Below are 18,398 nucleotides of genomic sequence, written 5' to 3'. Positions count from 1 at the left end.
AATTATATTTTTATTTTTGTAATTTCTAACATTACATCAGTCTTTTCTTCCCTGATAGGAATGGGTTTCCACAGGATTATGAGATGTGATTATTAGTGAATGTTTTATCTGGAGAGAAATACTTTTAAATTGACCTAAACAAACATGGTGACCAGATTATATAGCATCTTACTTGATGGTTCCTATATCCAGGGAAAAGTCCCCCTCTGCCTGCGCGGCCTTTTAATGTAGTTGAAAGTATCAGTTGAAAACACAACACACAAGAAGGGGCAAAGACTTTTCTGTAGTTTCCAACTTTATTAAAAATTTTAAAGGACCAATGAGCAATAATAATAAATACAAGAAATGCTTATCTCTTAACATGTATTTATTAAATCATTAGGTACTGAAGCCAGAAAGTTTCCATGTGGTCTAAAATGTGTCATAATGGCTGTTTAATGAGGCGAAGAAGAACCAGCAGGAGTCACATTACTTCTGCTGGTCATATGAGCTCAGACAATAATTGACATTACTTATCAAACCAGTGTGACTTAAGCTGCTTTCATACCTGCACTGCAACCCCTTTACCAAAGTAATCACTTCTAATAAAAATAACAATGTGTAATTCATTACTTTTTTAAAGTAACAAACCAAACACTGAATATCAGTGATGAAAAATGATTAGGACTGTAAATAATACAACATTTTTAGTCGTACTGTGTCGTCCGTGTTTGTGTTGACTTTCACTGATCTCCAGTAAACACGCAGAACACAATCCCATGCTATGACTTCTTTCAAGTATAAAGAATTCCAAAGCCACAATGTATTTGCACCAGTTGTCCAACGTCTTTTGTCCAAGTGGTTGGAGGTCAGAGGTCAGGGGTTCCAGCGCAGGTCACAGATGAGGGCAATGTGGTCGGAGGGGTGAGCCACGCTGGGAAGAGCCTCATAGGTGGTGACCTCCTGGTGGCTGGGCAAAGGAATCACCTGCTCCACCTGTGTGTACATGTGTTCCCAGACACATATACATATACACACACACACACACACACACACACACACACACACACACACACACACACACACACACACACACAAACGTTTCATGTATTCATCAATATTAATTATCCCTTATTTCCTTTTTTTAATTGCACCCAACAGGAGAATTAGTGCCATCAACTGTTAATCTTAATTAACTCTTAATATTTACATGACACCAGTGAATGGAAATTAAAATTTAAAAAATATTTGTATAGAAACCCGCTTGCTATCACTGTAAGTACCTGCATGCTGTCGGGCTGTATGAAGATGTAGTCCAAGCAGCCATGAAATCCTCCCACATAGTTGGTGTAGGCCGGCGTGCCGGAGGCGCTCAGCAGTGGGGGGAAGGTAGAAAGCAGCTCCATACTGCAGGACTCCTCTGGCCCCGAGCTGCTCCAGTCTGCATGCTGCTGAGGAACCGCGGTCTCACTAACCAGCTGGAACACACCTGAGGCAGGAGGAGACAAACGATGAGGACTCGCACCGCGAGAACGATAAGATACATCATGACAACATTGTTTCTCTTGGCTGAATATGCCTTTGGGTGTGGAGTTACCTGAGGTAGGGGAGGAGTTGAAGTCACCACAGAAGATCAGAGGGGCTCCAGGTGCGACCTCACTGATCACATGACTCAAGTGCTGCAGAGCCACGCCCATCTGGACCAAGCGAATGTTCCCTCCTTCAAAAGGACATGAATTCAGTTTTCAGACGTTTGTTTTTATGTAAATTAAGGGCACAGATCATCACTCTGCTTTCTCATATCAGTGACTACGGTGTGTTCATGTGGAGGAATGAGTTGTTTTACCTTTCGGGTGCCAGTACAGGTGAGTGTTGGCCACACAGACCTTCCTGCCTGGTTTATTCAGGTCCTCGAGTATAGTGACCTGCAGAAAAATGACTGATTCGTAAATGTGACTAAAGGGGTTCGCAACACTGATGGCAACAAGACATACACAATCCATCAGCAGCACTAATGTGGAGTATTTGATTTGTAGTTCAATGACCCAAATATTCAGGTGTCTGTAAAGTAATTGTTCAAGATAGTTACAGTTAGATTGAGGCATAAAACTAGAAGGACCTCAAGACAAAAATGAAACAGGTCTGAGTCCTACTTCAAATTATTCTCAGATGGACTGTCGTACCTGCAGCGAGGTGGATCTCTGCAGTATCCTGTCCTTCAAGGTGCTGTTAGCAGAGACCCTCTCCAGCAGCTCAGAGTGGATGGGGTCAGAGGTCAACGCCTCACTCAGCACAATGTCATGACGGCTCAGCAGCCGGAACTTCGACCTAAAAACACAACATGAGGTCATTTTTCTGTTAGCTGAGAAATTCGTATCATCTCACAATATCGTTGTGTTTCCAGGTATCAAAATATTCAAAAGAACCCCCAACCAACCCTAACCCATGACATGAATCCACACTTTCCTGTGCTCCAAGAATAAAGACTCGATCAAATCCTGAGCAGCAGCACCTCAAAATCTAACCCTGTGTCAGATTATGCTTAAAAAATGAATAGAACAAAAACATAAAAAGACATTTTGTTCAGGTTCAGACAGCTGGCAGACCTGACCTGCGGTAGAACGTGGACAGTCCTTCATGCTGCTTGTCTTTGACCCTGAAAACTCCGTCCAGACCGAAGGCATCCAGAGCTGGAGTCAGACTGTCCAAAAACACCCCTGAAGAGTCCAGAGAACACGATACAAGTCAGAGAGCAGAGTCAAGTATAAATCACAAGATGATACTAAACAAAAATGATGAGACAGAACTTTTTTAGTGTGGATCCTCTTCTGCTAATAACTTTTGGCTTTGTCGCAATAACAATTCAGTGAAATGAAGAAGCACAAAAAGAAGATGTCAAGCAACTTATCATTTTATCTACTCAATGAAACATCCACTTTAAAAAAACTTGCTCATAAATGTATTGTTGTTTTCCTGTGAGCTGCTTCACATTCATTTGGTGGATGCTTCTGTAGGATTGAACCATTAATCATAATGGACTTTGAACCACCTGTATTTGTTTAGCATTTGTGTTTGATAAATCACTTTAACAGTTAATTGATTATTGATATTGTTGTTGATTATTTTTTTTTATCAATTAAGTGATTACCTATGTCGACCTCCTGCAGACAGATAATGTCAGCGTTGTAGCCGGCCAGCTCCTTCTTGATCAGGTTCTGTCTGTAGTCCAGCTGCAGGGCGTAGGGGGCGCAGTACGGGTAAAGCACCGTCTTGGACAGTTCTGTCTGGGCGTAGACATCAGCGAGGATGTTGTACGACACCACCCTCACAGCCGGCCACTCCGCCTCTTTGATAGTGTACGCGTGTCGGTTGTCAAACGTGCACACACCTGGTCCGGCCTCCACGGCTCCCACAGAAACCAGCTCCTTGGTCAGGCCGCTGCGACTTCCATCTTTGGGCGTGCAGCAGAGTTTGAGCCTGCAACCGATGTCCTGATTGGACGGGACGTGGACTCTCCCGCTTCCTACCTGAGTCCAACCTGGATCCTGACCTGGAACTTCCTCTGCAGCTTCAGGCCTGGGACACGAAGGACAAGAAGGAGAAAAGTGAGGACAAAAGTGCTGAATGTCCCATCGCTTCTTCAATAAAATTACATTGTTTTACTTGGTCCAACATTAGTGCGATTCACAACAACCTGGTTGTGACTGTCTGCAACAAAACTAATTGATGTCCCCAAAAATTTAACTTTTTAAAAATATTGTGTTCATATTAACTTGTGGGAACAATGTTGAAGTTAGGTTCAGATTTGTTGCTTCAGAGTCAGCGGTGAACTACTATACTGAGACTTGTCAAATCTGAACCAGAGGAAAACACTGTATATAATGTTTACAAATCTAAAAAATAGTCTCTGGAGTCTTTACGGTAATCTGGTCCAGATCTGAGAAGTATAAGTATACAGGGGTTTTCTTTATCTAGACCTGGTCCAGAGCGGCCTGGATGAGAAAACAGTGAAATCTCCCTTTTGCGTTTTCACACATATGTAAACAGACAGATCTGAGACTGTTTACAATAGTTTTCACACTTGTTAATATAGTCCAGATGTTAGGGATAAAAGCATTGTTTTTTTTTTTTTGCTTTTACAAATATAAATAAAGGTTTTTCAAAAAATAGAATGTGTTTCAAACAGCATGGAGGCTTTAACAAGGACTCTAAAAGCCTTTCACAACAATGACTGGATCAACAAGCAGGAGAATTGGTCGCTCAATATTTTTCTCTGCATTTTATTCTCTTCACTGTCCCCTTCCATCACCACCACTGCCATAACACTGATATGAGGATGAACTACAGAAGCTCACACCGTCAGTAACCCCTGCTGTTACCTTGTGTTTTCTTTGTACCAGGTAAACTCGCAGTCTTCCAGACTCCCAAACTCCACCTCCAGTTTGGGACAGACGGGGAACCCGGCCAGCAGGGACCCCGGCAGCTCCGCGGTGGTGAAGGTTGGTGCGTTCCTCTGCACCGAGTACCTGACGCCCCCCACCTGCAGCACGGCTCCGTCCCGCCACGCCTCCGAGTTCAGCGCCGTCTCGGGCACCTCGTCCCCGTCGTAGAACAGCTTCACCGCGGTGAGCTCCGGGGCTTCACCCGGCTGCTGCCCCTTGTGCTTCTTCGACTTCTTCGCCTTCCCTTGACCCTTGGCGAGGTTGTTGGAGATCCGGGCCAGGACCTTCCCCAGCGGCTCGTCCTGGTCCCGCAGCATGCACTTGTTGCTGCCGTCCAGAGAGAAGGAGATGGTGAGTTTGGCCTCCCCGGGGAGACACCTCACCACGGCCGGCTCCATCCTGCCGAGGAGGCGGCAGGCTCGACTCAGAGTCCCCGGCGAGGAGGTGAGCAGGCGGCGGGGGATCAGCGAGAGAGCAGCGGAGAGGTGGTGCAACATGAAGCCCCTGCTGCAGGGGAGAAAATGTTTCTGACTATTGAAAGTTGTTAATTCTCTGATTCAGTCACTCATCCAGGTGTTTATCCAGGTGTTTATCCAGGTGGTAAATACAGTCTGTGGTTAAACACGTTAGACCCTCCTCACTACAGTGGAACTATAATGCTAATTCTCAGTTGACTCTCACCTGACAACTTAAACACAGATAATCACATCACCCGATCGATTATTGATCAGTCGATGCCCGGTGAGCGGCAGAGAGAGCTCACCTGGTGGAGCTGTCCTCCGGCTGCAGCTACACCGGTTAGCCGGATGCTAACAGGAAGAGAAAACCATGAAAACCGCGAGTTTGATTTAACCTCCCGCGGTTTGGTTAGAAACTTAACAACACACAGGCTGCAGAAATAAAACCCTCAGCTTGAAACAGCGTGTCATATGTAGTGTTTACTGAAGGTGGTGTTTGAGCTGTCAGCGCTTCTCCGGGGTCAGCGTGAGCTGCAGCTTCTTCTTCTGCTGCTGCTGCTGCTGCTGCTGCTGCTGCTTCTGCTTCTTCTTCTTCTTCTTCTTCTTCTTCTTCTTCTTCTTCTTCTTGATGTTGTTTGGCGACAGATAACAAAACGTCGCATTACCGCCACAGCTGGTGTGGAGCGTCACCGTCATTTTAAACTAACAGGTACGTGTAAAAATTAATGAAAGAATAAATCAGTGAATAAATAATAATAAAATAAAAATGATGATATAATCATAATAATTAATAAATAAAACTAGAAGTGTCATATCATCCCAGACAAGTTTGCTCCCACATAATCAGAAAGTATTTTTCTCATGAATTTATCAGCAGAATGTTCCTGAAATCAAAGTTCAGTTTTATCTCTGAGTCTCTCCTCTCTCACGTCTCAGTGACAGTGAAGACTTTTTAATTCTGACTTCTAATTCTAATGTCTAATAATATGCTTCTTACGTCTCTTCTTCTCCACAAAAGTCCCACTGTCCTCTTGTGTTTTTGCAGCTCTGAATGATGTCCTGTTTGTTTCTCTGGCCACATGTGAATCTGGATATCACAGGATATCATTTCTTTTCTTTTCTCACCTCTCCAGGTAGGTTTGTATTTTTATATTGTTTGATGTGTGCAGGTGAGCTGCTTTGTTTGTGGACTCCCCACTGAACGAATTGTTGCTTTTAGGCCAAAAAAAGTATCTTGAATTGAAATTAATTAATTATTTTGCACTGTTAGGATTAAATTATTTTCATTTATTTATATTTAATACAAATAATATAATTATATTTATATCAGAGCCATTGGACGATTGGATGTTTGCTCAAAAGCAACAGCCAATCATGGAACTGGCTCTCTCTACGTCTTGACTGACAGTTAAAGTCTTTGTGATGAAAAGTGGTTTTAATAAAACAGTCACTGGGAAATTTGGGAAAGACTTTGGAAAGCAGGATGAAATAACAATTTCATAATTTTGATCTGAGCTTAAAAATATATTTAATTATTCCACAGTTTTGTAGTTTGTCTAGCTATATTTATAATTACATTGATTAGATTAGTTATTACATAATGTCCTCAAGGTTTCCTTAATGCTGTTCACAGAGCTGATAAATACCCACATGTTTCTTATTTAGCTGCAAATGTGTGAACATGTTGAACAGCCAGAGTCACTGACAAAACAAAAGATGCATCTTTTTTAAATTAATATTTTCATTAAATTTATTATAAAGATAAATACAGAAATTCACTAACAGGAAAATTACAAAACACTATAAATATATATATATGTTTAAAAAATGAAATCCTGAGCTGAAAGTACCATCACACCAGAGGTTTGGTGTGAGCATCAAATGATCCGTGTGTCTTTGTGAAGTTAATGTGTTAACAGTCTGTAATTATCTTCCTGCTTACACTACAAAATATTTTTCTCTACAATGTTTTCCATACAGCAGTGTTCGGGCTGTTCAGGATTATGGGGGAAGTAGATGTCGGCCTTGTGTTCGTCGTCGTGCTCAATGTGTTTCAGGTGGATGACCATGTGCAGGGCGTAGGCCAGGACCAGCAGCAGGATGAGGGACGTGATGAGGCCCATCAGGATGGCCGGGGTCAGGAAGGTGGCGCAGTCGCTCGCAGGAGAAAACTTTCCAGAGGTGACGTTGAACGCCTGAATCTGAGGAGAGGACAGAGACATTTTCAGATAATTCAGATAAAATGCATAACATGATGGTTCAAAGTCATTCATCCTTATGTAATTGGTTTAAGGTGCAAAGGAAAAGCATAAAAGTTCAAATTTCAAAAGTGGAATAGTTTGGTTTTTTGAAGGCCAAAGGCCAAAGTAGATGTTTCTGAGTCATGATGATTATTGATATACTGAGCTCTGCCTGAAATTTAAAATGACAGGAGTAATAAGTGATAATGTTAATCAGAATTAAACACACTGATCCATTCATGAATCAAATTTTACATATCTCATGATAATAAGGTCACATTAAAGTCCTCTCATTGATTATCTATTATTGATCACTCCTGAAGTCACCTTAAGATCAAGATCTCATTTACAAGTGAGAACTGAGTACAGAAAAATAAAAGGAATAACAAATAGAAGTATTAATAGTAGAAATCCAAATTTCCAGTGATTTAAATATACATTTAGATAAATATTCATAGAAACAAGTGGACATGTGTTTATATAAGTGTATATTTAACCAGGTAGACAATAAGATGACGACTTAAACATTTATAAATGCAAGTTAGAGAAGAGATGAAGTAAAACAATCAATAAATAGCAGGTACCTGGAAGTTGGTGAAGGTGACGGCCCAGCGGCGGGCGTGGTCGGTGCTGGGCAGCAGCAGGGCGCTGTGGCGCTGCAGGTTGCTGACGTGGAGGCAGTGATAGGAGGAGGAGGCTGGAGCGTATACCTCGCTGGCGTTAAACACAGCCTCTTCAGTCGTGTTGTAGAGCAGAGAGACGCTGTCCACCGAGAACCACCACTGATCCGAGGACTCGTAGAAAGTGTTGGACAGCTGCAGTCTGACACCAGGGGGACGAAAAGAGACAAACTTTACATTTATCCAAGAAGAGAAAACGCTGACTCTTCATTTTCCACCTCTCCAGCCACTTTGTTCAGCGTGGCTGTGGACTTTTTCATCTTAAAGGAGCCCTGTGGAGTTTTTGACCTCTAGTGGCGCTCTGGAGCAGCGAGAGTTTTTCTCATGAGTCCGGCAGGTAACTTTCCTGTCACTGGTTTCACACTGTTCCAACAGGCCAACAGGTGGTGGTGACGCACCAAGAAACACAACACTGCACCAACAAAGGCAAGCGTGAAGAAGACACCTGACAAACATGGTACAATATAAACTAATGCAGGTTCCAAAGAGTCTGTGTCAGCGCTCACAAGCATTAGACAGGTACAGGTACACATTCAGGTATCTCTGAAATGAAGAAGCAAAGTAATCAAATAAGAGTTTGTTGAAATTAATATTTGACTCCATCAATCAGAGGGAGAAAGATAATGTGGAGGAAAATAAATTAATCCCTATTACTGGGACTAAAGCAACAAAAGGATGACATCTACAAGATACGATAAGAAGCAGGAGAACAAGCAGGAAAGAACAAGGACGAATAATTAAACTGAGAATAGGACACATCAACCAGAACAGTGCACTTTTCATTAGAGGAAAACACATCGACCAGGTAACTGTGATCAGCGTCAGGACAGAGACAGTAGAGAAAACAGGGTGAATGGAGGCCAGTATCAGAGCAGCTGGAATAATTACAGGAGCATGAAAGACTTTGAGGAGGACGAAATCCAGGAGAAAATTATTTTGAAAGTGTTTAATGAGGAAGGAAGTGGATTCAGTGGGCCTGTTAGACCTTAAGGAAACAAGGTGTGAATTATGGGGAGTGACTCTGAATATAAACATAACTTCTGTTCATGAGAAAACTCCACAGGACACCTTCAAATCAAATGTTCAGAGCAAATTTTCAAATAGACCCATCTCATCGGTGTGACCACATTTAATCACATATTCAGCAGAATTTATATTTATATTTATATTTATATTTATATGAAGTTATAATTTACAGTATAATTGGCAGACAGGTGATATGACTGACCTGATGGAGAGGCCTCTCAGATCCTCCACATCTCCAAACCTCATGACCAGCCTTCAGACAACAGACACACACACACACACACACACACACAGATCAAACCTCACTGACAGAACACTTGAGGTTTTGTGTTGTTGTAACATGGCTGGACTTTAACATCAACATCCTTGCTTGGACTTAGAGCATCTCTGTGGACCTCCATCGGTCTTATTATATCTGAACTGCACCACAATCCTGACCGGTGTACATACGTAGCCTTGTCCTGGCGGCAGACGGACTGGCTGGTGTCGACAGGTTTCTGAGGAGAAAACGCTCGCTCTGTCAGGTCCAGCTGCTTCTGCTTGTCGTAGCGGAGAGACAGTTTCCTGGCCTGGAACAAGACGCACGGCTCCCCGTTGGACATCACCTGGTGGGCAGACAGTGAGACAGCCGAGGAGTGTAACTACATTCACACAGGTACTGTACAAATTCAAAGGCTTGAACTTTACTCCAGTATTTCCATTTTATGCCACTTTATACATTTACTCCACAACCCCAATATTGTACTTTTGACTCCTCTACATTTGTCTAACAGCTACAGTCACTTATTACTCTGCAGATTACAATTTTTCATATCCTCACTATCCAGCTGAACTTGAATTTTTCTGATAAGATGAAGGATCAAATCTTCTTTCTTTTCCTGCTTCTTCAGGTAAATAAATTTAAATCGTCCTCAGAAGCTGAATACAGGGCTCTGATACTTCCTGATAACACTCACGTAACTTCACATTAAAGCTTCTGAATGCAGGACCTTTCTTGCAGTGGAGCATTGTCACACTGTGTTATTAACACGTTTACTAGAGTAAAGGATCTGAACACGTCTTCCACTGTTGGAAGTTGAGATATTATTGTTCTCCTCTCTCTGCAAAATAAAGCTGCAACATCAACACTTCAGAGTCACAAACTGGAAAATAAGTGTGTTTTTGTGTGTTCAGAGCTACTTTCTATGTGTTATATATACACCGTGCTGCTGTCACATAATCATTTTCCAGCTGCCTAAGTAGAAGGAATCTCTCGCTATGAAGCCATTTAACAAAATCATCTTGTTCTGTATCGTATCCAGAGTCAGATGAGAGGATGGATATAAATGTAATATCTGTAACACCAGGACATGTTCAGCTGAACTCAGACTGGAAGCAGATGGAAACTGCTTGTGTAGTTCCTTCAGAAGTGAAAGAAACACACCCCTACAAAATTACCAAACTGAGGTTATGTTTTTTTTAATAATAAGAAAGTAATTGATGTGTGATGTTTTCTCAGTTGCGGGTTAATCATCTGGGGGCTACGCCACCTTGAGGGGGGGGAAGGGTACGGCAACTCCTGGCATCTGAAGTAACTTCCTGCGAGACACATGTGGAGGCTGGAGAGGAGGCTGGAGACAGTGAGAAACAGAGAAACTTTGCCATTATATCTGTAAATGTGATGAATTCACACTGAGGTATTTGTGGTTTTCCAGCAGTTTACATATTGTATGTGTTTTATTTTAAAGCATGTTATTGTACATAATAATCAAACATGAATGACTCAGTCACCCAGTACCTTACTGACAGATTCTGTTTTTGTTCATATCTTATTTGTATATGAGCATTAACACCTGTATCACTGATGCGACGTAGATTTTTCCCTCTCATACATCATTCCTTCTTTACTTCCTGCTGAAAAACTCTCTTTCACAATCACTTGTTTACTTTTCCTCAGGTAAAATTTGGAATGCTCCACTGTTCACCTCAAAGTCAGAAAATCTCTACTTGAATAGACAGAGTTTACCTGCGGCATTTGTCTGAAGGGTTGGTCTGCAGGGGCCAAACTGTCCTCCCTCTGCAGGCCTGTCTCTGGAGACACAGCAGCTCTGTGAACGGAAACGACAGGAGAATCAGAAAATAAACTGAAACTGAAGAGATAATTCTGTTTCAAGATTGTCATTGAATAATCAGTTATGGTAAGAAAACAATAATGACTCTTGGATCAGGATTAAATTTCCAATAATAAATCAACATCCATTTAAAATTTTTAAAATAATAAAGTTACTAAAACAGAAATAAATGTCCAATTATAGCAATATAAAACAGATTGGTGTCTCATTGAGGCCAAATTGATAACTAATACATATTGAGACAGATAAAAACTATTGATCACTACAAGTTAAATGACAAGTAAATGAAGATAATAGAAAGGGATAAAGAAAAGATTATGTGACATAATGACAACATGTTAAATGACCATAAACAACTATAAATTATGAAGGTAAGAAATAGAGATGATCGTGTCAGGTTCTGAGTACCCAGAATGCACCTGGGTAGTCCAGTGACCCAGCCGATCACCCTGTGGATTAGTATTTAAGGTAACAGACAGTCTGGCACGGAGATGTACTCCTGCTGCGAGGACCCACTCTGTCCTGGATTACACAGAATGAAATAAATGTGGGAGAAAAATAATAATCAACTAAGATGTAATATTAAAATCAGCTTAACACCAAACAGCAGCTCTGATCAGTTTTGACAGAAACATGCAGCTTTTATACAAAGAAACCTGAGGCTGTGCAGGACAGGAGGTAGAGGACAGAGCTTTAATACATCCTGGAGAACTGTCTGTGGTTAAAGAAATTCAAGTATTTATCTATAACATCAGCCATTAAAGACTAAATAAGACACATTCATTTTTAGAGAAAAGAGTTAAACAGCTCATCAGTCGGTGTGGGTGCAGTTTGATCAGTTTTGACTAAATTCTTGAATCTTGATCTCAGTTAACTTCAGACCAAAACCAGTCACAGCGTCCTCAAAGGGGACTAAAAGATCATCGACCAAGTCAGTGGACTGAGATTCACATCACCAAACACCATCTTTGTACAAGGTTGACCCTCCATACAACCACCTGCTACCCCACCTGTTAACAGCTACACCATCTCCATGATAACTGAGCAACCCCATCTGCCAAGGAAAAGCCAACAGATGTGGTTGAAAGCCTCTCAGATAACTAGCGAGTTGGACCTGGTGCGTGGAAGTACGTAACTTCACTGTCTTACAACTGAGTCACTTCACACCGGTGAGAGAAGCTCAGAGAAAAAAATACAGAAATGATCAAAACAGGAAACACAAACTAAAACAATTTAAAACTTTGTCTGATACAGTGCAAAATGTCCAGTCATGTATAATCTATATATTTGCCCAGTGCACGCTCCACCTCTGAAGGATATTCTGCCGATCAGGGTGAATGTAGAATAAAATGTGTTTCACAAACTGAGTGTATTATGAATTTAGATGGTTTAGAACAACAGGCTCAGAGTTGCCAAATCCGCCCTGACTCACTGACTCCCTGCAGCCCTACAAAAAAGGTTTAGCCCCCCTTGTGTACTGGGTCACAGCAAAGGATGGTGCATTGTGGGATTGCGCTGATTACATAATCATACAATCATTAGTGCACACACACAAACACACACATACACACACACATTGGTCATGAAGGATGGGTGGCTCTCCGCCAAGAGGAGATTTTGCAGCTTCTCCCTCTTTTACTGTGAGCAGCTGCACACTGTAAAAAATGCCTGTCTGTGTCTACAGAGCGACATCATCATCTGATTGGAGTTTTGTCTGTGCTGACGTTATCATGAGACAACTGATACTGACTGATTCTGCAAAATCTCAGATTATGTTTCATGACCTTGTTTTGTTTTAGGTCCATTTCCTAAAAAACGCTGTCAGCTGATAGCAAAAGATTGTGGTTATGGTTGATAAAATAACTTCAGATGTGTAACATGATGCAAACTCCTGCATGAAATTCAGATGTGCTTCATGCAGATGTGCTACACCTTCATCCACCACCTAAACCTCCACACCTGTATTTACTGCTCCTTAACATAAGGAAACACCATTTCATTGATAATGAACGTCGGCAGTTGCAGAATCATCAATAATGGACATCACTGGGAATACTGGAATACTGGAATACTGGAATACTGGAATACCGGCTTCTGTCCTTCTGATTCAGTCCAATTCACTCTCCTTGAAAAGCCCACAGCAGCTCTACAGAGCTTTTTACCCTGATTTAGCTCCCAATTTTAGCTTATTGCTGCACATACTGCATAGTTCAGTCTCAGTGCTCAGCAATATAAAACAGAAAAATGGAAAATCCTCACAATGGAGGAGGAAGAAGCAAATGTTTGGACTTTTTTACTTGAAATGAGTCAAACGATAACTCGATTACCACAATAGTTAATTTTCTGTCTCTCAACTAATTTACTATTTGTTTCAGCTCTAGTTGAGTTTTTAGCTTTTTCCACTGCCCCCAAACAACAAAATAAAAATAAAAATAAAAAATCACTTGATACAGCTTTAAAGAAATGATAAAACACAATAACTGAAAATCCACAGTCAGTGGAGAAACATCAGTAATCTCTGAGCTGAACGTGTCAAGAGCCAAAGATTAGAGAGTCAGGAGAGGTCAAAAAGACACAAACACCAATCATCAAGGTAAAACTATTTCACATCTCTGCCTCTGCTCATACCTGTCAGCAGGTGGACGGTCAAGGCAGGTAGACGACTGCAGATGGAGGAGGAAGAGAGAGAGGAGGAGGATGTAGCAGTGTTTCCACGGTGAAGCCATTGCTGTGGTGACCAGAGTGTGATGCCAGCACACACTCTGTCCCCCTCTCCCCCTCGTAATCTACTTTAATCAGCCCACCGTCTTTAAGCCCCCTTGACAGACTCGAGAATCATCCAATCAGAGAGAGACAGGGACGAGCAGGGTGGAGAGAGGCCTGCCCACTGGTTAGAGACATTTGTTGTTCCCACACTTTCTCATTTTCAGGTCAGCTCAGTCATTTCATTTCAGCAGATTAAAGATGATTCAACCAACAAAGCAAAGTATTTAAGGTATATTTGGTCAATTTGACCAACATTTACCAATAGTACGGAATAGTGAAACATATTCTGACACATTTTTTAAAGCATTGAATCTCCTCTTTTGAAGGGATGCCTAAAGCCCTTTTCAGACATGAAACACATAACATGTTTGGCTTCATCTCACTGTGTGTCACTCAGTCATACAGGTGTCCACACATAAATGTTTACATAGGCATCTTTTCACCTTCATCTGCTGAAAGTAGAGGGTTTCTCTGTGCCCACCTACAATCTGCTCTCCTGGTACCCAGGAGATGAATCCTAATGGCTTTATAATCCACTGACCCTTCATCAAGCACTATCATTTTTTCAAAATTAACATTTGCTTATTTGACATTTGTTTTGTTTTATGAGCAAATGCTTGCAAATGTAATGACTCTGCCATCAGCCTCAGCTGTGGCTTTAATGTAGTGCTGATTAGCATGCTCACATGCAAAAAAGGGTGAACATGGTAAACATTTCCTGCAAACACAAGATTAAGTATGTGCAGCTGAAGCTGCTTCTGTTGGAGCCACTTGGCACTGGTGTTAGTTCAAATACAACATATAAGGTTGCTCCTGGTGACCTTTATTGAATTAAAGGTGCACTGGATTTATGGACTGAATTCAAGACCAAACTTTGTCATGATTTACATAGTTTTCATTATTTTCAAAAGACGAATCAACCATGATTTATCTCAACATGTATTAAAGACATGCTGCAAGTTTCCATCATAATGTTTTCTTTAACAAACTACAGAAAAAGGAGTAGGCCTGCATTCATTCAGTTCAACATGTGTCTGCTAATATATTGATGATCTTTCTATACAAACTAAGTTTAATGAGTTGAATCAACTCTCACAAGTTTACTCACTCAGCTCATTGTTTGAAGTCAAGGTCAGAAGTTAAGGTCAGAATAACGTGTTTATAAGAGCGAGGGTCCCAACTTAAATGTCTTAAATTATATTTGTTTTATCACAATTCTACAAGAAATTGTAAAATTAATGAGTGGATTCACTGTAACAAAAGGAGGCAAGAGTCGCCTCTCTCCAGCTCATAATGGTCATTAACTAATTAAAACAATATCGTAGCCTAAACAATCCAAACATGAGTGAGTTATAGAATATCTATAAAATAGGAAATAACCCGTAAAATGAATGATTTGGGTTTGGAGTAAGCTTTAAAAATATATAATCATGAACTGTATATATAGTAAGTCATGTACTCAGCATAGAAAATTAATGTTTATATAAAAAATCAAATACATACTAGAAATGTGATGATTTCAGTCAGGCATGTTGTATAGCCACCCCCGGCCGGGGTCCTCAGACTCGACATTACCGCGGTGCACCCTGGATCCTTCCTTTCGATCCCAGGCTTGCTTGTGAAAACATGGGTATGTCTCAAACTTAAGCAAAAATACTGATTTACTCTGCTTTATCCATCGCGTTTTCGTATCGATGTTGTATATGAATATCTTAGGAATTCATTGAGACGTGTTTGTGCCGGTAACAATCCGCCGTGAGTTTAAAAACTGATGGTTTTTACCGATCGGCTTTGCCACAACGTGGAGCGGCCATAACACGTCTGAGACACAGGCGGCGAGTTAGCACGGTTAGCTTAGCCTACAGTCCCACCTTATTACTCTTTAATCATACGCTGTTCAAATTGTGGTATTTCATTAAGCAACTAGGTAATTAAATCCACTTATTCTCGACACTCTAGAAATTGTCAGACTGTGAATGTTTGTGAGCCAAGTTAGCTTCTCGGCAGCGGTTAGCATCGCTTAGCTTCGTTCGCCTCTGCAGTCCGATTGAAGCTGCAGAATTTGGGGAAATTGCCGTAATAAAACGCACAGAGGGCATTAATGTGAATCTACAAGGTCATGTTTGTTCGGTATTGATGAACACGTTGTGACATACAGTGGTTTAACTGAGCTGGAAAAGCTGTATTTAATCTAACTCGGAGCTATCTGAGTTAAACTTTGACAAGCTGTCACTGCGTCCAGTCTTTATTTCTCCAGTTTGTCTTGCAGTACGTTTTTGTCACGCCATATTTATCAGTTTGTAATTGGTGCGAAAATGTGACAGCACTGTCACACAGACAGTGAAGCTGTTTATGTTGAACTATTAAGAATATTTATTCTTGAGTGTGGATATTCTCATTTTACAGTTGGCTGTGACCAATGTCCTTCTGGTTAATTGGATATATAATAGATGCTAAATAAATTGTACTACTTTCTCTAACCAATCTCCTGATGAAAACTCTCAGCAGTGTTTTGACTTTGAGTATGTACGAATTGTCTAAGGGTGTCCAGGTCTCCGGGTCCTTCAGTTACTTGCGTGAAATACTATCTGGAAAACTGTGGAATATTCATCTTAAATCTGCTTTCCAGAAATGTAAAACTTTGTCTAAGTCTTTGCGTCTTAAAGAGAGAAACCAGGTAAAGGAAGATGGCAGTCATTCTTCTCTGCTCTGACTTACTTGCTTCTGGTTTTTGTTTTTCAGGAAAGTGCCGTGGTCTGCGTACAGCCAGGAAGCTCCGTAACCACCGCCGTGAGCAGAAATGGCACGATAAACAGTACAAGAAGGCCCATCTGGGCACCGCCCTTAAGGCTAATCCTTTCGGAGGAGCCTCTCACGCCAAGGGCATCGTGCTTGAGAAAGTGTGAGTATTATATGACCCGCTGAACTCTTACTGATACAAAGACAGACAGTTGGTCATTTTGAGGCCTTTTGACCTCTTGAGATAAAGTTGACTCAGTGGTGGGTCGATTAAAAACATCTTAGACGATTGCAGAACTTCCTGAGGAGCCAGTGGTCAGGTTGTTCTCTCCTAAAGATGAAGCCTGAATACCTGGCTGGAAAACGCTGCAGTCGCTCTCTCACCTCTCTGTTGAGCCTGTTGGAAAATTCTGAAATAATTTTCGAAAGATTGATTTTGTGAAGTATTTCATTTTACTGTATGACTGCAGTCTTTTAACATTCATGATTTGAGTCTCAGCACTTTGCAGCATAGTGCTGCATTTTAACTCATACCAGTTGTTCACCGGCTAATTGTGGGTTTCTCTCTGAAATTTTGTTTAAATTTAATTGATTTCCATGTGTTTAACTGATCCACTGCTGGCATCACACACTGAATCAAGCCACAGGCAGTAAAGAGAAAATCTGAGACAAACAGCAGCAGGTATTAAAAAAAAACAAACAAAAAAAAAAACACAACATGTAGTGCAGAGGGTTTAATGTACTGGACAGATATAGGTGAAACAAACATGTCCCTGACATTTCAACAGGTTTGTAGTTTACGTTTGTTGAAGTGTTGTTGAATGTTGTGTGTTTCCTCTCTGCAGAGGTGTTGAGGCTAAGCAGCCCAACTCTGCCATCAGGAAATGTGTGAGAGTTCAGCTCATCAAGAACGGCAAGAAGATCACTGCCTTCGTCCCCAACGACGGTTGCCTCAACTTCATCGAGGTAAACGCCAAAGCTACATACAACCTGAAGTAACAGTTGTGGTGCAACTGATTTGTTTATTGATGTGAAGATCTTGTAGCAGAAACATCGAGCTAGAACAAATCAAACGAAGTCAGGTGGAACTTCTCTGAACAGACGTCTGGTATTTTTAATGGTAATCTTTCTTCCAGGTTCAGTTATCAGCCTGTGAAAATCAATGCTTTCTTAAAATTTCACAGCTTCCGTAAATATATTGGTGCAGCCAAGTGTCTGCATGTCGTGAAGCTTCAGCAAACTTGAGACAGACTTTGTTGACTGAAACCATCCTAAATAATTGTCTGACATTTTAGTGATTTTTAAAAGGTCCTAAATATGAAATTTAACTTAAAAATATTTAGGTCACACAAGTTCTGCTTGTTAGTATTGGACACAGATTTGCTCTCCACCTTTTCTCTTCCTCTAACCACCTCTCGTCTTCTCCCCCCTCTGCCCCCTGTCCCGCAGGAGAACGATGAGGTTCTGGTGGCAGGATTTGGACGTAAAGGTCACGCCGTGGGTGATATTCCCGGAGTTCGTTTCAAGGTGGTCAAGGTGGCCAACGTGTCCCTGCTGGCTCTCTACAAAGGCAAGAAGGAGAGACCCAGGTCATAAACAGTTGAGGCAGAAAATAAAATAAATGTGTTTTCAATGACAGACTGGTTGTTGTGTTCTCATTTGTTTGTCACATCCATTTTATCCCAATATTAAATGTATTTCCTCGAAGGCCTTTAAGATTGCTCATTTTTGCACTCCAGTGGCTCAGCCTGGGAGAGCACATAAGGCTCAGACCTTACCACAGGTTCGAGTCCAGCCTGGGCCACTTGCTGCAAGTCATCCCCTCCCTCTCACTGTCTGTTGCATTAAAGGCAAAAAAAGACTTCCCCAAAAACTAAAGATTGCTTATTTTTAATTAACTGAATGGACTGTTTTTGTAGCACTTTATCCATGAGTCTTTACAATTTGATTCTCAGTT

General features: G+C 41.3%; 3 protein-coding genes and 1 long non-coding RNA gene across 4 annotated transcripts; 2 read left to right on the top strand and 2 right to left on the bottom strand.

The window, feature by feature from the left end:
- Positions 1 to 277: 277 nt before the first annotated feature.
- Positions 278 to 5,467, bottom strand: pde12 (phosphodiesterase 12). Its single transcript, XM_071494876.1, has 9 exons — positions 5,185 to 5,467; positions 4,359 to 4,928; positions 3,128 to 3,555; positions 2,591 to 2,696; positions 2,163 to 2,307; positions 1,826 to 1,904; positions 1,577 to 1,699; positions 1,263 to 1,468; positions 278 to 975 (listed from the first exon to the last, which is right to left on the bottom strand). Exons 2-9 carry the CDS (start codon positions 4,916 to 4,918, stop codon positions 856 to 858), a joined length of 1,767 nt encoding a protein of 588 aa, XP_071350977.1. The 5' UTR covers positions 4,919 to 4,928; positions 5,185 to 5,467; the 3' UTR covers positions 278 to 855.
- Positions 5,468 to 5,546: 79 nt separating this feature from the next.
- On the top strand, positions 5,547 to 6,912 carry LOC139630972 (uncharacterized). The gene is made up of 3 exons (XR_011693255.1): positions 5,547 to 5,588; positions 5,925 to 6,012; positions 6,860 to 6,912. It is a non-coding gene; the product is annotated as an uncharacterized lncRNA (long non-coding RNA).
- Positions 6,440 to 13,784, bottom strand: atp6ap1la (ATPase H+ transporting accessory protein 1 like a). The gene is made up of 7 exons (XM_071494877.1): positions 13,565 to 13,784; positions 10,831 to 10,912; positions 10,355 to 10,435; positions 9,276 to 9,430; positions 9,028 to 9,078; positions 7,704 to 7,941; positions 6,440 to 7,080 (listed from the first exon to the last, which is right to left on the bottom strand). Exons 1-7 carry the CDS (start codon positions 13,660 to 13,662, stop codon positions 6,823 to 6,825), a joined length of 963 nt encoding a protein of 320 aa, XP_071350978.1. The 5' UTR covers positions 13,663 to 13,784; the 3' UTR covers positions 6,440 to 6,822.
- Positions 13,785 to 15,224: 1,440 nt separating this feature from the next.
- rps23 (ribosomal protein S23) lies at positions 15,225 to 18,079 on the top strand. The gene is made up of 4 exons (XM_071493488.1): positions 15,225 to 15,332; positions 16,445 to 16,604; positions 17,287 to 17,407; positions 17,891 to 18,079. Exons 1-4 carry the CDS (start codon positions 15,329 to 15,331, stop codon positions 18,035 to 18,037), a joined length of 432 nt encoding a protein of 143 aa, XP_071349589.1. The 5' UTR covers positions 15,225 to 15,328; the 3' UTR covers positions 18,038 to 18,079.
- Positions 18,080 to 18,398: the final 319 nt, after the last annotated feature.

Source organism: Trachinotus anak, unplaced genomic scaffold (assembly GCF_046630095.1).
Source record: "Trachinotus anak isolate AG129_WGS33_773 ecotype Australia unplaced genomic scaffold, CSIRO_AGI_Tana_v1 ptg000013l, whole genome shotgun sequence".
Lineage (NCBI taxonomy): Eukaryota > Metazoa > Chordata > Actinopteri > Carangiformes > Carangidae > Trachinotus > Trachinotus anak.
Note: the sequence above shows the minus strand (reverse complement) of the source record. Positions and strands in the feature narration are given on the sequence as shown.